General features: G+C 35.5%; 1 protein-coding gene across 7 annotated transcripts in view; it reads right to left on the bottom strand.

Moving 5' to 3' along the window:
* CEP89 (centrosomal protein 89) overlaps positions 1-25,923 on the bottom strand; it is a 167,814-nt gene that overhangs the window by 100,176 nt on the left and 41,715 nt on the right. For 6 of the 7 annotated variants that reach the window (XR_011972134.1, XR_011972135.1, XM_072632049.1 and 3 more), the window contains 2 exons: positions 10,672-10,878; positions 7,459-7,601 (listed from right to left, as the gene is read on the bottom strand). Coding sequence is in view for 5 of the 7 variants with exons in the window: in XM_072632049.1 (XP_072488150.1) it covers positions 7,459-7,601; positions 10,672-10,878 (350 nt within the window). In the remaining 2 variants the exon portion in view is untranslated. The remainder of the gene's footprint in view (positions 1-7,458; positions 7,602-10,671; positions 10,879-25,923) is intronic. The other variant, XM_072632050.1, reaches the window with a different exon arrangement.

Raw genomic sequence — 25,923 nt, 5'->3', positions numbered from 1 at the left:
TTTGGTGAAGAAGAGAAATGTTAAGACAGGCCTCTCAAACCTAGAGTCCACAAATTTGCTTCTGAAAAAATATTTTGGCTCTTTCCCTTCTCTCAAAATGGTGGACAAAAAAACCCCAAAGGAACTAAAGGAAAAGAAGGTCAAAAAGGAAAAAAAGGAGAAAAGGAAGATGTAGCTGAAAAGGTGGTGAAAAAGCCTCGAAAGCATTACAGTTGGAACCCAGTCCTGGCCCAAGGGATTGGTAAGTATTCCAGGTCTGCAAGGTATTACCAGAGGGCCATGTACAAGAGAAATACCCTGCACCAAAAACCCAGATTGAAAGGAAAAAGAAAGAGAGGTGCCTGCTACTATCTCAAAGCCAGTTGGTGGTAATAAGAATGGAGGAACCTGTGTGGTAAAGATTCACAAAATGCCTAGGTGTTACCCTACTGAGAATGTGCCTAGAAGGCTGCTAAGTTACGGCAAAAAAGCCCTTCAGCCAGTATGTGAGGAGACTTTAAGCTAGCATAACCCCAGGCACCATTCTCCTCATGTTCACTGGCTGCTAAAGGGGCAAGCAAGTGGTTTTCCTGAAGCAGTTGGCTAGTGGCTTGCTACTGGTGACTGGATCTCTGACCATCAACTGTGTTGCTCTGAGAAGGACACATCACAAATTTGTCATTTCCACGTCTACCAGGGTTAACCTTTCGGGTATAAAATTTCCAAATCATTTTACTGATACTTACCTTCAAGAAGAAGAGGGTTCATAAATCTAGACACCAAGAAGGAGAGATTTTTAATAAAGAAAAAGAGAAATATGGGATTACAGAGCAGCGCAAGGCAGGTCACATGGGCCTACGAAGCCTTGGGGATGGCCATACTCCCTTTATGGGTAATGTGAACACACTTTGTTGTTACCATGGTGGAACTGGCTTTCTGGTATCTGAATAAATATTTTGGTTTCATCTTTGAGGAAGAAAGTTTATATTTTGTGAATTATATATGCATATCCATAGCAGCTGCTGGGGGTATCACATTGGTGCTACACTTGTACATACATACTGGAATAAGTCTATGAAATTAATAGAAATATATACTTTAACTATAATCTCTATAGTAGAGAAGCCTGTGATTTTTATAGAGATTCATATTCAGAAGGGAACTCCAAAGAAAACAATTATATGCCAGATACAGACCAATTAGAACTGAATCAACAAGAAGAGAGAACCCCTTGAATAAGGGGCAAGTCCCAAGAATCAACACTAGAGAACTTTAATACTGAGAGCGGGCATTCTAAGATTGTCATTTAGTATGCTCTAAAGATCCCCACAGCAGTACCTCTGCCCAAACCTACATCCTATCCCTTCCTCCTTGAGGAACAGCACAGGCTGATTTTTCCTACACTTGTGAAAACAAGGAGGAAGAGGGAATGATAAGAAAGGGCAAAAGAGATGCTACACATGACACTCAAAGCCATTAAATTAGAGGGGGAAGACTGTTGCACCAAATGGAAGGATGATTGCTAAAGCTTCTCCTCTCCCTACAAAGGATACTCAGGGCAGAGAATTAAGCCACCCCCAGCACCCCACAAACAAAAACAGACTTTTAAAGAGGAGACAGAGGAAAAAAAGAGAAGAAAAAGATAAGAGAATGAGATGGAAGGATATATGTAGTTAGTAATCATAACTATGAATGTGAATGGGATGAATTTACTCATAAAAAGAAGATCAAAGAACAAAATAGAACCAGAATATGACAATGTGTTACTTAGAAGAAAGATAATTTGAAACAAAAAGATAGACACAAGAGTTAAAATAAGGGGCCAAATCTATTAAGCTTCTCCAGCTGAGGTAAAAAAAAAAAAACAAAAACAAAAGGAAGAGGAAGCAATCATGATCTCACACAAAGCAAAAGCAAAACAAACAATTAAAAGCAATTAAAAGAGATAAACAGGGAAATTACATTTTGGTAAAAAGGCACAAACAATAGCAATTCTTAACATGTGCACCAAATGGAACAGAAAAGTTAGACATAATAGGTCACTGGGAAACACTGAATAGTAACTGAAAGTGCTACGCATGGCACTTTCACAAAAATATGCACAGAAACCTCACAAACAAATGTAGAAAGGCAGAAATATTAAATGGAACCTTTTCTGACAAAAATACAATAAAAAGAACCCACATATGCAAAAATATTTATAGCAGCTCTTTTTTTCTGGTGGCCAAGAATTGGAAAATGAGGGGATGCCTATCAATTGGGGAATGGCTGAACAAGTTATACTATATGAATGTAATGGAATACCATTCCATAAGAAATGATGAGCAAGCAGACTTTAGAAAAAGTTGGAAAGAGTTACATGAACTAATGCTGAACGAAGTGAGCAGAACCAGAAGAATATTTTACACAGTCACAGCAACATTGTGGGATGATTCACTCTGGTAGACTTATCTCTGCTTAGCAATGCAAGGATTTAAGACAACTCCAAATGACTCATCATGGAAAATGCTATCCATAAACAGAAAAAGAATTATGGAGTCTAAATGCAGACTGAAGTATACTATTTGCTCTTTCTTTTTTTTTTACTTCTTCTTTCTTGTGGTTTCTCCCATTGGTTCTAATTTTTCTTTACCACATGACTAAGGTGAAAATATGTTTAATGTGAATATATACAGAGAGCCTGTATCAGACTGCATGCCATCTTGGGGTGGGCTTAGGGGAGGGATGGGGAGAAAATTTGGAACTCAAAAATGGAGGTGAATTGTGGAAACTAAAAATAAATAAATAAGTTTTGAACACAAGAAAAAATATTCAATAAAAAGCCTTTGAAGCAAAGATTAAAAATTGATTGGAAACAAATAACTTAATCCTAAAAAACGGGTGGATCAAAGAACAAAAGATAGAAATATATAAATAACTTCATTAAAGATAATGACAACAATGAAACCACATACGAAAATTTCTGAGATACAGCTAAAGTAATATTAAGAGGAAAATTTATCTGTAATTACTTACAAAAAACGAGAGAAAGAACAGATCAACATACTGGGCATGCGATTAAAAAAAAAAAAACACTGGAAAATGAACAAGTTGTTTTAAACACCAAAATGGAAATACTGAAAATCAAAGGAGAGATTAATAAAATTTAAGGTAAAAAATTACTGAATTAATAAATAAAAGTAAAAGTTGTTTCTTTTTAAAAGAAAGATACATGTTGCTGGCTAACTTTAATTTTTAAAAAAGAAAAACAAATAACCAGTATGAAAAATGTAAACAGTGATTCCACAACCAATGAAGATGAAATAAAAACAATTGTAAGAAACTACTTTTCCCAAATATATGCCAATAAAACTTACAATATAAATGAAATGGATGAATACTTGTAAAAATATCAATTGCTCAGATTAAAAGAACAGGAAATACAATACTTAAATAAGCCATTGTGGAAAAAGAAGTAAAACAAGCTGTAATGAATTACTGAAGAAAAACACCAAAGTTACAGATGGATTTACAAGCAAATTCTCCCAAATATTTAAATAATAATTAATTCTAATACTACATAAAATGTTTGGAAAAATAATAACGAATCCAACCAAATTCCTTCTAGGACACAAATATGCTCTTGATACCTAAACCAGAGAGAGTCAGTAAAGAGAAAGAATGACCAATCATGATGTCAGAGTAATGATAATAAATAATTTTAGGTACCTCCTCTCAATACAAAGAATGAGACATACATACCTGGTGTTGCTTTTTTTACTTTTTGCAAGGTAATCCACAAATAGTCAAGTGTGTGAGACTGGATTTAAACTCAGGTCCTCCTGATTCTAGGGCCAGTGCTTGATCACTTGCTTGCTCTCTCTCTCTCTCCATATATGTATGTGTGTGTGTGTGTGTGTGTGTGTGTGTGTGTGTGTGTATGTATGTATGTATTTGGGGTACTGGCAATGTGGAAACTTGTTTTCCTTGACTAAGTATATTATAAAAAGTTTTTGTTTCCATTTTCTTTCTTTTTTTTTTACTGAGGAAGAGATGTAGGAGGGAAAAAATTAAATGCTTGTTAATTCAAACTTTTTTAATTAAAAAAATTCTCTCTATTGGTATCTTATCATTCTACAAGACTGGGAGTTTTATGATGAAAGGGATAATGTCTTTACCAAATTTTGTCTCCTCCATAATATCCAACAAAGTGGTCTGCATACAGTAGGTGTTTAATAAATGCCTGCTACCCACACAAATCTTCTGCATTTCTATAAAGTGCCAAAGCAAGAGATAGAAAGAGAAATCCCATTTAAAGCTACAATAGACACTATAAAATATTTGGGAGTCTACCTGTCAAAACAAACCCAGGGACTACATGAACACAATTACAAAACACTTTTCACACAAATAAAGTCAGATGTAAGTAAGTGGAAAAACATCAGTTGCTCGTGGGTGAGCTGAGACAATATAATAAAAAGGGCAATTCTACCTAAATTAATTTATTTAGTGCCATACCAATCCAACTATCAGATAATTATTTTCTAGGGCTAGAAAAAAGAATATCAAAATTCATCTATAAGAACAAAAGGTCCAGAAATATCAAGGGGACTAATGAAAAGAAATGTGAGGGAGAGTGAGCTCTACCAGATCTCAAACTGTATTATAAAGCAGCAATTATCAAAACCATTTGGTACTGACTAAGAAACAGAAGGGTAGACAAGTGGAATAGGTTAGGTACTCAAGACACAGTAGGCAATGAATATAGCAATCTATTGTTTGATAAATCCAAGGACCCCAGCTTCTGGGATAAGAGCTCACTGTTCGACAAAAATTGCTAGGAAAACTGGATAACAGTGTGGTGGAAAGTAGGCACAGACAAATGCCTGACACCATACACAAGAATAAGTTCCAAATGGGTACATGATCTACATATAAAAATTGAAACTATAAACAAATTAGTGGAGCAAGGAATAGTGTATTATCAGATTTATGGAGAAGGGAAGAATTTTGACTAAACAAGAGACAGAAAGCATTATTAAGTGCAAAATGGATAATTTTGATTACATTAAACTGAAAAGTTTTTGCACAACCAAATCCAATGCAACCAAGATTCAGATGGATGCAGAAAACTGGGAAAGAATTTCTGCAACTAGTGTCTGTGATAAAGGCCTCATTTCTAAAATATATAGAGAACTGAGTCAAATTTACAAGAAAACAAGTCATTCCCCAATTCATAAATGGTCAAGGACATGAACAGGCAGTTTTCAGAGGAAGAAATGAAAGATATCTACAGTTATATGAAAAATGCTCTAAATCACTATTGATTAGAGAGATGCAAATAAAAACAACTCTGAGGTACCACATCACACCTATCAGATTGGCTAACATGACAAAACAGGGAGATGATAAATGTTGGGGAAAATGTTGAAACACTAATTCATTGTTGGTATAGCTGTGAACTAATCCAACCATTCTGGAGAGCAATTATGAACTATGCCCAAAGGGCCACAAAAATCTGCATACCCTTTGACCCAGCAATACTGTTTCTAGGACCGTATCCCCAAGAGATCATAATAACGGGAAAGGGTCCCACATGTAAAAAAAATATAGCAGCACTGTTTGTGGTGGCCAAAAACTAGAACTCAAAAGGATGCCCATCAACTGGGGAATGGCTGAACAAGTTGTGGTATATGAATGTAATGGAATACTATTATGTTATAAGAAATGATGAACAGAAAGACTACAGAGAGGCCTGGAAAGACTTATATGATCTGACGGTGAGTGAAAAGAGCAGAGAACTTTGTACACAGGAGAACTTTGTACACACCAACAACCACAGTCTGTGAGGACTTTTTCTGGTAGACTTAGAACTTCATTGCAATGCAAGGACTTAAAAAATTCCCAATGGTATTTTAAGGCAAAATGCCTTCCACATCCAGAGAAAGAACTATGGAATTCAATTGCAGAATGTAGCAGATCATTTTCTTTTGTATCACGTTTTCATTTGTTATATGAGTTCTCCCATTCACTTTAGTTCTCCTATGCAACATGATCATGGTGAAAATGTATTTAATGGGAATGCATGTGTAGAACCTACATAAAATTGTATGCCATCTTGAGGAGGGAGGGTGGAGATGGGGGGAAAGAGGGGAAGGGAGGGAAAAAAATCTAAGTTATATGGTAGTGATTGTAGAACACTGAAAATAAATAAAATTTAATTTAAAAAACTGGTTTGTAATTAAAGATGCAATAAAATCATTGGTAACTATGAAAAAAATAAATAAATGATTCCTGTACTATATTAGAGGAGGGTTAGGTAGTTAGAAAGGCTTTACAGTGGGACTTGAGTTGGACTGCAGAGGATCAGTGGAATGTGGATAAAGAAGAGAAAGGGTTAGGGTAAGATATTCCAGGGAATGGGAACATTGGAAAAGACTGAAGAGGTATTACGGTGACTTTATAGAGTCAGAACATCTCTCTTTATCTCTTACCTCTGATATTTACTTTCTGTGTAATATTAGGCAAGTCAAGCAGCCTCCCCAAGGAAGGCCTCAGTTTCCTTATCCAAAAAAAGAAAAGGCTGAACAAGATGACCACTGAGATCCCATCTAGCTCTAAATTTAGAAAGCTTATATGACCTTAGGTAAGCCACTTAGGATCTTGGGCCTCTGTTTCCCTGGATGTAAAATGAGGAGGTTGGACTAGATGGTTTCTATAATACTACCTAGTCCTTAGTCACTGAATGAATGTGGCCTCAAATAAACTGAGGCCTGGGAAAGACCTTAATTTAAAAGGTCATGGTCACCCATTGTGTCCTGGGCCATTGTCAGTCATTTTGACCTTTGTCTTGCCATTGAACTTCAATGACTTTGGATGTGAGACTGAGACTGATGACTGCCTAACTTTACCTCACTCAAATCCCATTCACACTCAAGTCAAAATATCACAGTCATGATGTTACTGGTCCTGATCGAGAAGGAAGGACAAACAACAATCTAGTAATACACTCTGATGTTGCTGTACTAATAAAGTCATAAGTTTAGTTTCTATTCCTATCCCTTTTCAATTCCCTAATAATATCATATGTTGTTATATAATGAGGAGTTATTATTTTGAAGAAATTATGTATGTGTGAGTCATCATTTTGAAAATAAGGAAATTAGATTTTATAATCCTAAATAATTCTCTAACAAAATTGAAAAGGTCAAACTTAACATATCTTGGAAAATACAGTATTTATACAAAGGACTTCTAAACAAATTCTAATTCAACAAAAACAGGCTTAAGGGAAGTGAGAGAAAGATCACCTTAATTAAGTAGTGTGTGTATTAACACTTGCCCTAGAATTCGTGATTTAAATGTTCTAATAGGTACTCTTAGTAATTATTTGTCATCTTCTTGTATCAAAAGAAAACGAAAAGTAAAAATTGCTTATGGCTCCAATGGGAATGGTAAAAATATATATGGACTTGTATTTTTCTTAGTAAAAAACATTACCTCTTCTTTGGATAAGCGCCTGAATTTAGTCTGGTATTGGCTTAGCTCTACATTCAAACGGTAGACCATCATTTTCAAGTGATCATTTTCATCCACCAGTTCCTGGGCTTGTTGTCTTAGAGAAAGAAATTCAGCCACATCAACTATTAAAATAAAAAGAGACATTGTTATATACAAAGTATAGAATGCTATCACAAACAGGTTCAGAGCAGTCCAAAATGTTCAGAATACCAAATTCTCTTCTTTTCTCATATTATATAGAGCTAAAAGATGCAATATCTGTGTGTGTGAAAAGTTACAAAGTGTTTTAGTAAATTTTTCTTAGAAAAAGTTATACTCCATTATGAACTAAAAGATATTAAATACATACTATCTGTCTCTACTTTTTATAATATAGTGATATTTCTTAAATGGAATACTAAGCATGTGGAAAATATTTCTACATGGTTTTAAATTCAGAGGAAAAGAAACTACTATAGTTTTATATCAAGAAAAAGAGTTTTGCAACCTGGCCACTACTTTGTCACTCTATGCAGTTAACATTAGGTTTTTAGATCTTAAAACAAATAACTATCTAAATATAAAAAAGAAATTAACTACTTTGTAAAACAATAGTAGACATACTTCACAAGCTGCTCTAGGAAAATTTCTGTATGAAAATAAACTTCTATATAGAAAAGTACATTTTTAAATGGCCTGAAAAGCACTAGTTTAGTTTTTCAGGTTTACATCTAATGGCTTTTTCATTTTTATCTAAAAGAATACCTCTGAATCCAAACCAAAGAAATACGCCAGTCTTTTTTGAGTCTTAGTTTCTTACAATCACAATGCTATACAAATAAAGTTTCTTTTTTCCTAAATCTTTGACACTTAAACTAAAATTTTAGTAGAATATATTTTTGTGAGATTTACACTGATAATTCATTTTTCTATTTCCCTTGGCTAAACCCTTGAGTTTTGCATATCAATTGTTGCTGTTCACTCATTTTTCAGTCACATCTTACTCTCTGTGACCCCATTTGGGGTTTTCTTGGCAAAGATACTAGAGTGTTTTGCCATTTCCTTCTCCAGTTCATTTTACGGATGAGCAAACTCAGGCAAACAGGGTTAAGTGACTTACCCAGCGTCACACAACTACTAAGTGTCTGAGGACATATTTCAACTCAGGAAGATGAGTCTTCCTGAAATCAGGCCTAGTGCCCTATCTACTGCATCACATAGCTTCCTGTTGCATCAACAATCCTACAATTGTTTGACAACTGCCAGAATTGTTTATAATTCAAATAATAACTTAAGGATAGATTATGCAATACTAAAGTCCTTAAAAGAAAAACTCTCTTGGTTCAAATATTGGTTACTTTTAAAACCAGAAGACACCAATTTCATCAATGATAAATTTTTAGAATAATGAATAGGCACATTTTTTCATTTAAATGATTACTACATCCTCAATGGATAACAGAAATTGTGAAGAAAGTTGTTCATTATTATTTTAAAAAATTTATTAGGACACTTAAGTTTCTAGCCTGCAGTTCACATTATGCATTTTAGTTAAGCTTTATAGACATACCATTATACTGCTGTCTGAGGTAAGGTGAGAGTCAATCTTAATTATTGATCTTCATTCATTCAGCAAGTATTTTAAAGCCTCTATTAAGTTCAAAGCCCTGTGCTTGGCACTAGGCACCAAAGGAAAAAGAAAAACAACTGTTGCCCTCTAAGTAGCTTACATTCTGTTCAATCAACAAATATTCAGTAACCACCTACTATGTGCCAGGCACTGTGCTAAGCAATGAAAATACAAAAAGAGGCAAAAGACTCTACAGAGTTGAAACATAGGTAGCATTTACTTAAACAGATAAATGCAACATAAGTTAAGGATGGACAGAACACAAAGTGCTTCCTGTAAAAAGTAGTACATGATTGGAGAATTAAAGAAAGCTAAGGAATCTAAGGGAAAGACGACAGATCAGAGAAGTACATTCCAGGTATGTAAGATAGCCCACACAAAGGCAAAGAGGTGGGAGATGGTACAGTAAGTTTGAGGAACTGCAAAGTGGTCGGTTTGACTGAAATGAAAAATGAAAGAAGGGTGATAACATGAAATAATGACAGAAAGGTAACTTGGTGTCAGGCTATGGAGGGATTTTAAATGTAAGCTGAGGAATTTATATATTAAACTAAGAGAAGCAGGGAGCTAAAGTAGATTCTTAAGCAAGGAAGAGATCGAGTAAGATGTATGCTTTAGAAGTATTATTTTGGCAGCTGTGAAGATAGTGGGTTAGAAGGGGCAAAGAATGGAAGCAGGGTCCAATAAAGACATTGTTGCAATAATCCAGGCTAGACATGATGAACAACAGTAGAGATCATTGGAATGAAGAAGAGAAAGATGAGAGGGATGTTAATGGTGTAGAATTGTTAAGACTTGGCAACTGAAGGTTTGGGGGGAGGAAGGGAAAGAATAGTAAATAAGAGTGAGTTTGCAAAGTTTGGTGGCTGGAAGAATTGTAGTACCCTCAAAAGAAACAGAAAAATTTAAGAGAGCAAAGGATTTTGTGAAAAGATGAGTCCTGTTTTGGACACTTCAGTTTGAGATGCCTATGGAACATCCAGGTGGAAAAATCCATTTAATTCAATCACTCATTCATTCATTAATTCAATATACAGTACCTTTATTAAATGTAAATCTTATAGCAGTCTAGTAGAAATACAAAGATAAAGAAGTTAAATGCTGCAATTCTATTGAATTGTTCACTAGCAACATCCCTTCAGTAATTCAAGGCACAATGATGCAGTTCTATAGTAAGTAGCCCTACACAAAACAGTAGTTCTGGGACTTGTCAGTGAGAGAATTGGTATCTAAAAAGCAATGATAAACCAGATCAAAAATACTACAAAGTTTCAAAGAATCATGAGAACACATGCTATCATACTTGCAGCATTAAAGAGATAAAAATTAATCTATCAAATAAAATTGAATTAGGTATTCCTATTTTAGCTCTTCAAGGGCAAAGATGATCATCTTTCTTTTTTATCCCTTCAGGGTCTAGTATAGCCATATTCCTATAACTCACAGAAAACTACTACTGAATGACTGAACTACAGAAGTAACAAAAATCTGAGTTTGTCTATATGGAAAAGGTAATTGGTATTTAAGGCTTTTTTGGTCCTTAAAAAAAGTCCTTTGAAAATTTTCATGCAGTTTTCCCTCACCTTTCCTTTTAGGACTCGGTTCAGATTCTTTCACATTTTCCATTTCTTTAAGCTTTGAATATAATTCCTTCATTTTCTGTTTGATTTCTTCAAGCTCATGGGTGAGGGTCTCATTTATAGTGGTTAGATAAAAATTTTGTTGTTTTAATTCATCAAAGTTATGTTTACTTAATTCCATCTGTTCTCGACGTCTTCTTACAGATACATCTATAAATTAGCAAGGAAAACGTTTTAAAATATTAAATCTTATTCACTGATAACTTTTATGAGAAAGAAAAGAAAAATGTTTCTATTTACAATGAACATCATACTAACACCCCACTTAAAACAATTTTAAAAAATTTAAAAAAATTTTAGAGATTCTAAAATAATCAATAAGTTAGATTCTCAGATTCACAAAAGAATCCATATATATATATATATATATATATATATATATATATATATATATATATATATATATATATATATATATATATATGTGAAAGGGAAAACAAAAGAACAGCAAGACTAGTAAAATAGAAATAAAGAAGTTTTTGCAACATTACATCTCAATGCTATTTATTCCCTCACAATGAAATTTTTAAATTAGCATCACCATTATAAAAGTCCAATAAACTTGGGTTAGTTGAATGATTATAGGCTTCTTGTTTTCTATCCTATGATGCATAAGACTCAATTTATTTCTTATTATCTCTAGAACAAAATACAAATTTCTCAGCTTGGAATTTAAAAGTCTTCCCAATCTGGCTGGAGTTCATGTTACTAGAATACTTTCACATTACTATCCTTCATGCAATCTACATTCAAGCCAAATGGCCTATTTGCTGTTTCCTATATGTGACAATCCCTCTCTTATATCCATACCTTTACATAGACTATCCATCCCCTTACTTATGATAAACTTCCTCCTTATTTCAACCTGTTGGAATTTTTTGCTCCTTTCAAAAAGTGGATCAACTGTTACATGCTACCTAAGGCCATTCCGCATTCCCTGAGTTTATAATTTTATCCACTCACATACTCAACATGCACTCACCTACCCCCAAATTACTTCACATTACTTATCAGTGTATATGCTGTATTCTTCCAACAGAAGGTAAGGTTCTTGAATGTAGCAACTATCTTACTTTTATTTTTGTATTCCCAATGCCTTACACAGTCAATTTTTAATAAATGCTTGTTGAATTAAATGAAAATGAATACATAATCAACTAAACTACAATCCCCTGAAGAGTAAAAATAGTATTTTACATGTCTTTTTCATTCCATTCTGCAGCTTATCACAGTCATATATACATAGGAGATGCTTAATACTTACAGAACTAAGCACAAAAACAACAAAATACATTATTGCAATAAAATTAAAGTAATGGATGGGACATTTCTAAGTATTTTCCATAACTCAGAGTCTGATTGTACTTAGACATTCCTATAAAAGCGATCAATCACTCGAAATGATTTTCTCCTAATACAAATGACTCATGAAATATTTCATCTATCCCCATTACAACAGGTTGCCTCTTTTAGCTTTAATTTTTAAAAGTCTGAGTTGTAATATATTTTCTTCAACTGGATATGCATCTATCTGTTCTAGGCATACGCTAAACCCTTTGATTTTTGTGGTTCATTGGTTTTCAGTCATATCCGACTCTTCATGACACCATTTGGGGTTTTCTTGACAAAGGTACTGGAGTGGTTTGCCATTTCCTTCTCCAGCTCATTTTACAGATGAGGAACAGAGGCAAAATGAAGTTAAGTGATTTGCCCAGGATCACCCAGCTATAAGTGTCTGAGGAGAGATTTGAACTCATGAAGATGAGTCTTCCTGATTCTAAGCCACAGTGCCACTGTGCCACCTAGCTGACACCTAACCCCTTTAATACTTATGTGCTTTATATATGTACAGACAAATTATTAGTGACATTAGAGAAAGAAGCATGTTGTTAGACTAGGTCTCACTCAGGCAAGTACAGTGGTTCAAGATTAGGACTGGAAAGAAATGAGTTACCTGCAGACAATCTAACATTTCACAAATAAGAAACTTCTTAAAAGTGGCATAGAAAAGATACTTAGCAGGTATATGACAATAGCTCAAGCTGACATAGACCTTCACTGAAACCAATCTTAGCAGAAGCATGTATAGATTCATATAGCAGGGGGACATAAATTAATTTTGAGGGGCACTAAATAGGGCACTAACTCTTCATGGACTGCTTTTCTTAATGCTCTAGGCCACAGGTGCCCACAGTGGGAGATACAGCCCCCTGGTGAGTGTTAGAACAATCTAGGGGGCAGTAATAGTTTGAAATGACAAAAATTTCAAAAAAAAAGACCCACAAAAAACCCCCAAACCATTAAAAGATTAAAGAAAATAAATTTCTGGTAATTTGTTTTTGAAAAGAGGGCTGTAAGCCAAATAAGTCTGGGAATCTCTGCAAGCCTTAACAATCAGAAATTCACATTAACATCTCAAGACATAGGTCCCCCGACCAATCAAGGCTCAAGGAAGGCTTCCCTTTCTTTCAGGAAGAAAACTAGCCAAGTGATGGGGTAGAGATGCTAGTAGATAGGGACCCTGTTACAAGGGATCTTCTCTTTTGCTCTATTCCTTCACTTTCTGGTTTGCAGGGTTAGTAGGCTGACTTATAACAAGATTAGTATGGCCACGGCCATAATCCAAATCCTAAGTGTTAGAGTACATGACATTCCCTTGGCTATATTTTCTTTGAAAATAATATAGCATGACAAAATAAAACACCCATTCCTATTAAAAATCCATTCCTGGAGAGCATAGGAATAAAGGGAACTTTCCATAAAATAATAAGCAGTATCTACCTAAAACCTTCAGCAAGCATTATATGCAATAGAGATAAACTAGATACATTTCCAGTAAGATCAGGGGTGAAACAAGGATGTTCATTATCACCACTATTATTCAATATGGTACTAGAAATGTTAGCTGTAGCAATTAGAGAAGATAAAGAAACTGAAGGAATTAGAATAGGCAAAGAAAAAACTAAGTTATCACTCTTTACAGATGATATGATGATATACTTAGAGAATCCCAGAGATTCAAGTAAAAAGCTACTTGAAATAATAAATAACTTTGGTAAAGTTGCAAGTTACAAAATAAACCCACGCAAATCTTCTGCATTTCTGCATAACAGTAATAAAGTCCAACAGCAAGAGATAGAAAGAGAAATCCCATTTAAAGCTAGGGTAGATAATATAAAATATTTGGGAATCTACCTGTCAAAACAAACCCAGAGACTATATGAATACAATTACAAGACACTTTTTGCACAAATAAAGTCAGATCTAAGTAAGTGGAAAAACATCAGTTGCTTGTGGGTAGGCTGAGCCAATACAATAAAAAGGGCAATTCTACCTAAATTAATTTATTTAGTGCCATACCAATCCAACTATCAGATAATTATTTTCTAGGGCTAGAAAAAAGAATATCAAAATTCATCTATAAGAACAAAAGGTCCAGAAATATCAAGGGGACTAATGAAAAGAAATGTGAGGGAGAGTGAGCTCTACCAGATCTCAAACTGTATTATAAAGCAGCAATTATCAAAACCATTTGGTACTGACTAAGAAACAGAAGGGTAGACAAGTGGAATAGGTTAGGTACTCAAGACACAGTAGGCAATGAATATAGCAATCTATTGTTTGATAAATCCAAGGACCCCAGCTTCTGGGATAAGAGCTCACTGTTCGACAAAAATTGCTAGGAAAACTGGATAACAGTGTGGTGGAAAGTAGGCACAGACAAATGCCTGACACCATACACAAGAATAAGTTCCAAATGGGTACATGATCTACATATAAAAATTGAAACTATAAACAAATTAGTGGAGCAAGGAATAGTGTATTTATCAGATTTATGGAGAAGGGAAGAATTTTTGACTAAAGAAGGGATAGAAAGCATTATGAAGGGCAAGATGGGTAATTCTGATTACATTAAACTGAAAAGTTTTTGCACAACCAAACCCAATGCATCCAAGATTCAGACAGATGCAGAAAACTGGGAAAGAATTTCTGCAACGTGTCTGTGATAAAGGCCTCATTTCTAAAATACATAGAGAACTGAGTCAAATGTACAAGAATACAAGTTATTCCTCAACTGATACATGGTCAAAGGACATAAACAGGCAGTTTTCAGAGGAAGAAATTAAAGATATCTATAGTCATATGAAAAATGCTCTAAATCACTATTGATTAGAGAGATGCAAATCAAAACAACTCTGAGGTACCACATCACACCTATCAGATTGGCTAACACGACAAAACAGGAAGATGATAAATGTTAGAGAGGATGTGGGAGAGTTGGAACACTAATTCATTGTTGGTGGAGCTGTGAGCTAATCCAACCATTCTGGAGAGCAATTTGGAACTCTGCCCAAAGGGCTACAAAAATCTGCATACGCTTTGACCCAGCAATATCGCTTCTAGGACTGTATCCCAAAGAGATCATAAAAATGGGAAAGGGTCCCACACGTAAAAAGAAATTTATAGCAGCACTCTTTGTGGTGGTCAAAAACTGGAAATCAAGGGGATGCCCATCAATTGGGAATTGGCTAAATAAATTGTGGTATATGAATGTAATGGAATTCTATTGTGCTGTAAGAAATGATGAACAGGAAGACTTCAGAGAGGCCTGGAAAGTATTATATGAACTGATGGTGAGTGAAAGGAGCAGAACCAGAAGAACTTTGTACATAGCAACAACCAGAGTGTGTGAGGAATTTTTCTGGTAGACTTTGTCTTTCACAGCAATGCAAGGATCTAAAAACCTCCCAATGGACTCCTGAGGCAAAATGCCTTTCATGTTCAGAGAAAAAACTATGGAACTGAATCGCAGAATGAAGCAGACTATTTTCTCTTGTGTTATGTTTTGTTTTGGTTTCTTTCATAGTTCCTCCCATGTTAATTCTTCTATGCAACATGACTAAGGTGAAAATGTATTTAGTAAGAATGCATGTGTAGAACCCATATAAGATTGCATGCCATCTTGGGGAAGGAGAGAGGAAGGAGTGAGGGAAGACAGGGAGAAAACCTAAGATTTATGGAAGTGATTGTAGAAAACTGAAAACAAATAAATCAATTAAAAAAAACTATGTCCAAAAAGAAAGAAAACCATAATAATCAAAAGAACCTGGTACTGGGTAAGAAATAGACCAATCAGTGGAAGAGATTAGGTACACAATAAAAGAAGCAAATAAGCATAGTAACTTAGTGTTTGATAACCCTAAATATCATAGTCACTGGGGCAAGAACTCACTATTCAAGAGAAACCATTGGGAAAACTTGAAACTGGCAGAAAATAATTACAGGGCAGCATCTCATACTGACAAGCTTGAAATGGGTACATAATTTAGACATAAAGAGTCATAAGCAAATCAGTGAAGCGTGGAAGAAATTACCCAAGTGATCTCTGGAAAGAGGAAGCATTCATGACCAAAGAAGAGACAGAGAAATTCATAGAAAGCAAAATGGATAATTTCAATTATATAACATTAAACTGTTTGCACAAACAACATTAGAATTAGAAGAAAAGAAAGAAACTCGGAAAAATCCTTTACAGTCACTTTCTCTGACAAAAGTTTCATTTCTAAGATATACAGGGAATTGAGGCAAATTTATAAGAACCATTTCTCAATTGATAAATGGTAAAACGTTACATAAAAAGGAAATTCTGAAAGGAAGAAATTCAAGTTATAAGTAGCCATATGAAAAAAAGCTCTAAATCAGAGATGTGCAACTCAAAACTTGCAGCCAACAAAACTCCGTTAACCAGATGAAAATATAATTGGGAAATGTTTAACAAAATAAATTAAAATACAATACAGATAATAGTAAATTGTTGTTTTTTAAGTCAATATGTAGTAATATCAATCTGTTTCTTTTAAATTTATTTATTTACTTAACTTTTAACATTCATTTTCACAAAATTTTGGGTTCCAAATTTTCTCCCCTTTTGTCCCCTCTCCCCACCCCAAAACACCGAGCACTCTAATTGCCCCTATCACCAATCTGCTCTCTCTTCTATCATACCTCTCTGCCCTTGTCTCCATCTTCTCTTTTGTCCTGTAGGGCCAAATAACTTTCTATACCCCTTTACCTGTATTTCTTATTTCCTAGTGGCAAGAACAGTACTCGACAGTTGTTTCTAAAACTTTGAGTTCCAACTTCTCTTCCTCCCTCCCTCCCCACCCCTTCCCTTTGGTATGCAAGCAATTCAATATAGGCCAAATTTGTGTAGTTTTGTAAATGACTTCCATAATAGTTGTGTTGCATAAGGCTAACTATATTTCCCTCCATCCTATCCTGTCCCCCATTACTTCTGTTCTCTCTTTTGATCCTGTCCCTCCCCATGAGTGTTGACCTCAAATTGCTCCCTCCTCCCCATGCCCTCCCTTCCATCATCCCCCCACCCTGCTTATCCCCTTATCCCCCACTTTCCTGTATTGTAAGATAGGTTTTCATACCAAAATGAGTATTATATTCCTTCCTTTAGTGGAATGTGATGAGAGTAAGCTTCATGCTTTTCTCTCACCTCCCCTCTTTTTCTCTCCACTAAAAAGTCTTTTGCTTGCCTCTTTTATGAGAGATAATTTGCCCCATTCCATTTCTCCCTTTCTCCTCCCAATATATTTCTCTCTCACTGCCTGATTTCATTTGTTTAAGATATGATCCCATCCCCTTCAACTCACTCTGTGCACTCTGTCTCTATGTGCATGTGTGTGTGTGTAATCCCACCCAGTACCCAGATACTGAAAAGTTTCAAGAGTTACAAATATAGTCTTTCCATGTAGGAATGTAAACAGTTCAACTTTAGTAAGTCCCTTATGACTTCTCTTTGCTGTTCACCTTTTCATGGTTCTCTTCACTCTTGTGTTTGAAAGTCAAATTTTCTTTTCAGCTCTGGTCTTTTCATCAAGAATGCTTGAAAGTCCTCTATTTCATTGAAAGACCAATTTTCCCCCTGAAATATTATACTCAGTTTTGCTGGGTAGGTGATTCTTGGTTTTAGTCCTAGTTCCTTTGACTTCTGGAATATCCTATTCCACACCCACCCTTTGATCCCTTAATGTAGAAGCTGCTAGATCTTGTGTTATCCTGATTGTATTTCCACAATACTTGAATTGTTTCTTTCTAGCTGCTTGCAATATTTTCTCCTTGACCTGGGAACTCTGGAATTTGGCCACAATGTTCCTAGGAGTTTCTCTTTTTGGATCTCTTTCAGGCGGTGTTCTGTGGATTCCTTGAATACTTATTTTGCCCTCTGGTTCTAGAATCTCAGGGCAGTTTTCCTTGATAATTTCATGAAAGATGATGTCTAGGCTCTTTTTTTGATCATGGCTTTCAGGTAGGCCCATAATTTTTAAATTGTCTCTCCTGGATCTATTTTCCAGGTCAGTTGTTTTTCCAATGAGATATTTCACATTCTCTTCCATTTTTTCATTCTTTTGGTTTTGTTTTGTGATTTCTTGGTTTCTCATAAAGTCATTGGCCTCCATCTGTTCCATTCTAATTTTGAAAGAACTATTTTCTTCAGTGAGCTTTTGAACCTCCTTTTCCATCTGGCTAATTCTGCTTTTGAAAGCATTCTTCTCCTCATTGGCTTTTTGAACCTCTTTTGCCAATTGAGTTAGCCTATTTTTCAAGGTGTTATTTTCTTCAGCATTTTTTTGGGTGTCCTTTAGCAGGGTGTTTACTTGTTTTTCATGCTTTACTTGCATGTGTCTCATTTCTCTTCCCAGTTTTTCCTCCACCTCTCTAACTTGATTTTCAAAATCCTTTTTGAGCTCTTCCATGGCCTGAGCCCACTGAGTGGGCTGGGATACAGAAGCCTTGACTTCTGTGTCTTTCCCTGATGGTAAGCATTGTTCTTCCTCATCAGAAAGGAAGGGAGGAAATACCTGTTCACCAAGAAAGTAATCTTTTATAGTCTTATTTTTTTTTCCCTTTTCTGGGCATTTTCCCAGCCAGTGACTTGACTTCTGAATATTCTCTTCACACCCACTTTGCCTCCAGATCCTCCCAGCCAGTGCTTGGGGTCTGAGATTCAAATGCTGCTTCCCAGCCTCAGGGCTTTGGGAGGGGGCAGGGCTGCTATTCAGTGTGAGATTAAGTTCAGGTGCTCAGGTGGGGGCAGGGCCACCTCATGGGCTCAGTTCCCTCAGGGGGTTTATGCAGAGACCTTCAACAATGGATCCTAGCTCCTGCCTGCTTGGGGAGCCCTTGTCCACTGCTGCCTCTGCCGCTGCCTCCCGAGGGGGCCTGAGTTATGGGGGCACCCCACACCCTTCTCGGCAAGCTGAGAAAATTTGTACAAATTTTACAAAAATTTGTACAATAAGAGTAATACTATAAATATAATCAACTTTGAAAGATTTAGTAAGTCTGACCAACCACAATTCCAAAGAACTCATGATTAAACATGCTAACCACTTCTAGATGGACTCAGAGTGCAGACTCAGATTGAAGAATACTTTTTTCTCCTCTCTCTCTCTTTCTCTCTCTCTCTCTCTCTCTCTCTCTCTCTCTCTCTCTCTCTCTTTCTCTCTCCCTCCCTCCCTCCCTCCCCCCTTCCTTCCATCTCTAATATAGGAATTTATTCTGCATCTCTATTCATATTTCTAATGCTTTTTTTCCCCTGCCTTCTCAGTGGGGGGTGGAGGGGGGAGAGAATTTGGAACTGAAAATAAAATTGATTTAAGAAAATTTTTTTAAAAAATATATAAAGCAGCCCAGTTGGCCAGCCCACCAAAGTATTCTGCCCTAGTATATTAAAAGCTCCTTTTAATTTTCTCTTCCTGAGTTTTGCCTCTTTAATCAAGAGGAGGGTCCAAACATAGAATTTTCCTTTTAACAATCTGACAAACCATGCCAAGAGACTTTCTCAAGTGCTATTTGTCCAGGACTTTCACTAGAGTGAACCTGCTCCACCTCAGTACAGGGACTTTGTCTGATCATGGGTTGGAACAGGCTCCCCTGGCAGTTGGTTAGCTGTGAAATGGCTGGATAATTTAATTCTCTGAACACAGGAAGAATAAGGAGAAATAAGTCCCAAATCCAACTGTGATATTTCTTCTTTTGTGCAGGAAGGAAAATGAATGGTGGATGTGGAAAAGGGTAGTTGGTAGTACAAGTCATTACCCAACATTAGGTTGCCCAGGAACAGAAAGGATAAAGAAGTACTAATACTAGTATTGGGTCAGCAAAGAGTAAGCCTCCTGCTGATTTCCCATTAGGCAAGCTGTTAAAAGCTTAGGAAAAGGAAAAAGATTGCCAGCTCAACAGGGGATGTCCAGCACAAACAAAACTCAGTCACCAAGGTTTGTAATTGTGGGAAATAAATGTGGCCAGATAAATATGGGACATTTGATTATTATCAACTGTGCATGTTAAAAACCAAACTTGAAAAAACTAGACCCTAGGAGAAAATAAAAGATCAAGAAGAAACCACATTTGTAGTAATAATCAAAGAAGGAAGCAAAGATGTTGGTGGATTCCCAGGAGGAGGGCCATGCACACAGTGAGGTGAGCTGATGGCTCTTCCACTTGTGTCAGGTCTTTTATACCTTGGAGAACTTTAGAGGGAAACATTCCATCACTCATAAAATTAAAAAAACAAAACCCTATGGTGAGGTAGCACAAAAGGGGAGCTTAGAAGGGTAGGGAAGGCTAATGAAAGTTTAAAACAGCTTTCCCCATTGCTGGTAATATTAAACAGGTATTCTCAATGACTTTTGATTAGACTTGCAGTAAGAGATAAGGAGGAAGAAATACAAGATTCTTTCTCTCTGTTTTCATAAACCTGGCCAGGTAAGAGATTGCAGAGATAAATAATAATAAGAATAAGAAATAAACCTTTCTCCTGCTTAGTAGAAATTTAAGGCATAATAAATAAGAAATTAAAATTAGTAACTGAAATGTAATATCTTTACTATAAATTCCCAAATTACGGTTTAAAGATTTTTGTAACTGCTAAAACATCCTAGTGGATTTTTGGAGATTTGACTAGAATATGACTAAAAAGATGAGATCAACTTAAGAAAATAGGATAGACAAAAAAGTGAGGTATCAGAGTGTAAAATGAAAGGTTAGTTTTCAAGTTCGGAGGCATTAGTCAAAGTTCACTAAAGGGATATAAAATGAAAGGGAGAGAGAAAGTTTAAGCAAGTAGGGATGAGAGGAGAATGAGTAGAAAGGTAAAGAAAACTGGAGTCTGTTTGCACTAACACTGTAAATGGAGGGTTTGAAAGTAAAGGATTTTAAGTTTTCAGAAGGGGTTTGAGAAAGGTTTGATTCCAATGAGATAAGGATATAAGAAACTTTTATAGATATGCGTATTAGCAATTTCAGACAGAAAATATTCTGTCCCTGAAGGACCATTCGAAGGGTATATCACAATCCTTGGAATCTTGTGAGCTTGCCATGTGAAGCCCTTTCCTGTCCTTCGCCTTGGGCTTCTTGGGGATAAAACTGAAAAGTACAGTATGCAATTCCTGTTTGATAAACCCAAAAACTCCAGCTTCCAGAATAAAAGTATTTAACAAAAACTGCTGGGAAAATTCGAAAAAGTATTAAAGAAACTAGGCTTAGACCAACATACTGCACTGTATACAAAGATAAAGTAAAAATGGGTACACAATTTAAATATAAAGGCTGATACCAGAAACAAACTAGGAGAACAAGGAAGAGTTTACCTGTCAGATTTACCACGAAGGGAAGAATTTATAATGAAACAAGAGACAGAGGACATTATGCAATGCAAAATGGATGATTTTGATTACATTAAACTGAAATGTTTTTGCACTAACAAAGCCAATGCAACCAAGATTAGAAAGTAAGCAGAAAGTTGGAAAATAATTTTTGCAGTCAGTATCTCTAATAAAGGATTCATTTCTTAAATATATAGAGAACTGAGTCAAATTTATAAGAATACAAGTCATTCTATAACTGATAAATGGTCAACAGTTATGAACAGGCACATTTCAAAAGAAGAAATTAAAGCTATCTATTGTCACATGAAAAAATGCTCTAAATCACTACGGATTACAGAAATGCAAATCAAAACATCTCTGAGGTACCACATCACACCCATCAGATTGGTTAACATGACAAAACAGGAAAATAATAAATGCTGGAGAAAATGTGGGAAAATGGGAACACTAATGGATTGCTTGTAGAGTTGTGAACTTGATTCGACCATTTTGGAGAACAATTTGAAATTATGCCCAAAGGGCTACAAAACTGCAAAGCTTTTGACCCAGCAATACCACTTCTAGGTTTGTATCCCAAAGAGATCATAAAAATGAAAAAAGGAACCACATGTACAAAAATATTTATAGCAGCCCTTTTTGTTGTGGCAAAATTTTGGGAAAATAAAATGGAATGAAATCATATTTTTGAACAAACTTAGTAACAGTAGATCTTAGATTCAAAGATTTTATTTTTCTTTAGCAGTTAATAAGCAGTCTGGACATTAATTCAGATATTTATTATAGTCTGCACTTTCTGGGGTTTCAAATCAATTATGCGTAAAACTTCAGAATGTGATTATTCTTAATTTAAAGATGAAAGGTAAAAGAAATGTCCTTACGTTTGCTCAGTGTTAACTGTTACTGAAATATGAGAAAAAATAAAACCTACATAGAACTAAGTCGTATTCAGTGAAATTTTGCTATCTGAGGTAAAAATCTCTTGGGACTGTAATGTAACATTGCTTTAAATTTTTATTTCAAGTATAATTGCTGAATTGTCATGAAGTCAATAGTCCACCAGTCAAGGGGAATGACATGTGCTGCTGAAAGAAAGTGAAGTGAAGTGTGAGAATCGTTACTGGTGCATATCTTTCCCTGGGAAAAATTAAGATGATAGCCTTGCGTAGGCAGAGGTACTTTGTGACTCAGTTTCCCACCATGATATTTCCTTCCTTAGGAAGAAATTTTCCCACTTGGTAAACTCAGAGCCTGGCTATGGTACTTTGTGAATAATGTGGAATTTTGCTTCATGACTGGCTATTAACTTTGATTCTTACCTGGAATCAAAGAGAGTTAAGAGAGATTTCCCATTACAGCTTGTTGACACAGATCTTGAGGGAACAGACTTTATACTGTCATAACCATGTCCCTCCTTTTTCTTTTTACAGCAAATTTCTATAATCAGGACAAGTAAACAGTGGAAATTTTGTCACTGTAATACTAAATCAATTAATACTAAAACTTCTGAGGTATAATAGAACACAAGTGTGAAAGTTCATACTATTTTAAATCTGTATTTATGCTCAACTTCATAACCTATACAACTAGGTAAATGAGTTCTTAAGTTTGTCATCCCCTTGCCAAGTTATATTCATGTATAAGATTAGGTCCTTAAAGAACCTCATTCCTTCAAGATGGGAAGATTATAAATATATATGTGTGTGTCTGTGTGTATATACATATATATAAATACATATATTTACACACATGCACACATACATATATGTGTGTGTATATATATATATATACATATGTTCAAAATGGAGGATAAGACAAAGATGTCAAAGGTTTTTTTTAATTTAATGAAGTAGTTAACTTTGAGAAAGCAACAAGATTAGATTGTTAAGAAATATAATAGGATATATGTTTGCATCTATGTATGTATGCATGCATTCAATTGGCTTCCAAATGTGTATAATGGAAATACAGGTTTGAGTATGTTTTAGTAAGCTAAGTTCTCAAAATCAGATTAAGATTTTTATATATGAAATTGCATTAATGATTATAAATCATTTTAAATCGCGTCCTTTCCCCTCTATTTTTAATTATCTGTGTGATAATACTCAGGGACAGGAGAACTCATTTTCCAAGTCAGGCCCTCTTCCTTCAGCCTGTGGATGACATTGTCTATATAAGGTACAGAGTTTGGGAAAAGATAGAAAGACTGACATTCTCTAAACTGTCAGGTGAATTATGGGCTCCTAATTTGTTGTTTTTTATAGCTTTGTTGTTAATAGAGTTAGCTCCATAAAGTTTAAGTAAGTTTTCACTACATGAACTAGTCACTAGAAAAGCAAATTCAGAGGCTGTACTAAATTGTGTTGAGTCGTGTTACTGGTACATTTTAGCAGAATTACCTAGGAATCTTTGCAAGTGACTTGGAACCATAAAAACAGCTCTACTAGGAGGATCAACCTTCAAAGCTGCCCTGAGAAGATGGCACATTCCAGAATATCCAAGGGACCAGATGGTTACATGGGATATCTGGGAATCAAGACGAAATGTGCTGATTAAGTGAACATTGGGAGTGGGTTACCAAATTACAAGACTTGATGTTATTTCATATTCATTATTATATTATTTGAAAGAAAAATGACAGAAAGCATAAATTGGTTGCAATACTCACTATTATGAGGACCACTCACATTAATGAAATCACAAAGTATAGATGCTGAAAGTGACACTTAAGTGACAAATAGAATGTTATTTCATTTTATTCTTAGAGTTTAAGTTATTTATAACTGCTTTTCTTTGGATCTAGACTTGTGATTTCATCTGTATGGGAATGCCTTTGCCAAACCTGACCTGAAGTAGATTACTTCTACCATCTACTTCCCCATTCCTATTCATGTGCCACTTAATGCTACTAAAAGTAGAAACAAAATCATACTAACTCCATTACAAAGTTGTATTATCTAATCTCAAATGGGTCCTTGGTGCAGGAAGGCAATACTTTTATTTCTCTCTGATTTCCTCTTACTTCATACATCTGTTCCAAACTTTCTCTTCTGTCCTCAAGCTTCCTTACCCCTCAACAGCAGACCTAGCTTCATAACTTACTGAGAAGAGTCCTTTCTTAGCGACTTCCTCAGCTTTCATACTCTATTCTTCACAATCCCTTGAAATCATCTCCAGTTCTCTCTTCCCTTACTCAAGTCACTGATGAAGAATGATTATTCTTCTCACAAAAGCTACTTTCTACTTGTAACCTTAATCCCATCCCCTTCCATCTCCTCCAGCAGATTGCCCCTACAATCATTTTCTCTCCTCCCACTCTAATTTTCAATCTCTCCCTACACGTTGTCTAATTCCTTGTTGCCCTAAGCCCATATTTAGGTTTTCCCCACGTTAACAAACTCTCAATTGATCATACAATCGCTGCAAGTGATCAGCCTCTATCTCTCCTCCCTTTCAAAATCCTAAAAAATGCTCTCTGTACTACTACCATAACATCTCCTCTCACTAAGTGCTTAAAAAAAAAATCACTCAAGTGAAACTTCTTTTCCCATAATTACCAATGATCGTCTAATTGCTAAACCTAACAGCTTTTTTTCTTAATCATCATTCTTTTATTTTTTTTCCAATAAGCAAAAATTCACCTGTCCTCCCTCCTACTCTATGTCTCTCCCCCACTCAGAATGAAAGAAAAACAAAACCCCTATTACAAACATGTATACTCAAGCTAAAATATCTGCATTGGTCATGTCTAAAAACACAAATGTTTAATTCTAAAATTTGAGTCCCACACCTCATTATCAGGAAGTGAGTGGCGTATTTAATAACTGGTCCTCTGGAATCATTGTTAGCTATCATGACGTTCAGAATTTATAATTTTCGAAGTTGTCTATACTATATTGTATATAAATTGTTTGTCTGATTCTATTCACTTCATCCTGCATCAGTTCACACAGGCTTTCCCAGGTTTCTCTGAAACCATCTCTTTCATCATTTCTTACAGCAAAAGGGTATTCCATCACATTTATCTATACCATAACTTGTTTAGCAAATCCTAAATTAATGGAAATCCCCTCAAATTTTTATCCTCTGAGGAGGAATAACAGTTATTAGTTTGTTTTGCTTAGTACTAAACTCTACTGTAAACCAGGCCTGCAAAATCTGTGACCCATGGGCCGCCTACAGCAGACCACAGGATTTCAGGTGCTCCAGAGGAAAACATGTTTTCCTCTACATTTTTCATTGGACACCTGAAATCCTTTGATATGCCACAAGCAACCTGCGGGGTGCAGGTTGTACAGGCCTGCTTTAAAGTATGCTCCCAATTTCTCCTCCCTCACATTTTCCTCCTAGATCCCTCCTGAGTTAAATGTATTTATGTACCTTGTGTTTATTCTTTCATTCCTTTGACCAGTTCAGATGAGAGTCAAGTTGCGTCAGCTGGTCCATCAATCTGCTCCTCCTTGTTCATATGGAAATCTACTTGTACATCTTATCATTAAAGATTATTTTTGCT

This window comes from Notamacropus eugenii, chromosome 1 (assembly GCF_028372415.1).
Source record: "Notamacropus eugenii isolate mMacEug1 chromosome 1, mMacEug1.pri_v2, whole genome shotgun sequence".
Taxonomy (NCBI): domain Eukaryota; kingdom Metazoa; phylum Chordata; class Mammalia; order Diprotodontia; family Macropodidae; genus Notamacropus; species Notamacropus eugenii.
Note: the sequence above shows the minus strand (reverse complement) of the source record. Positions and strands in the feature narration are given on the sequence as shown.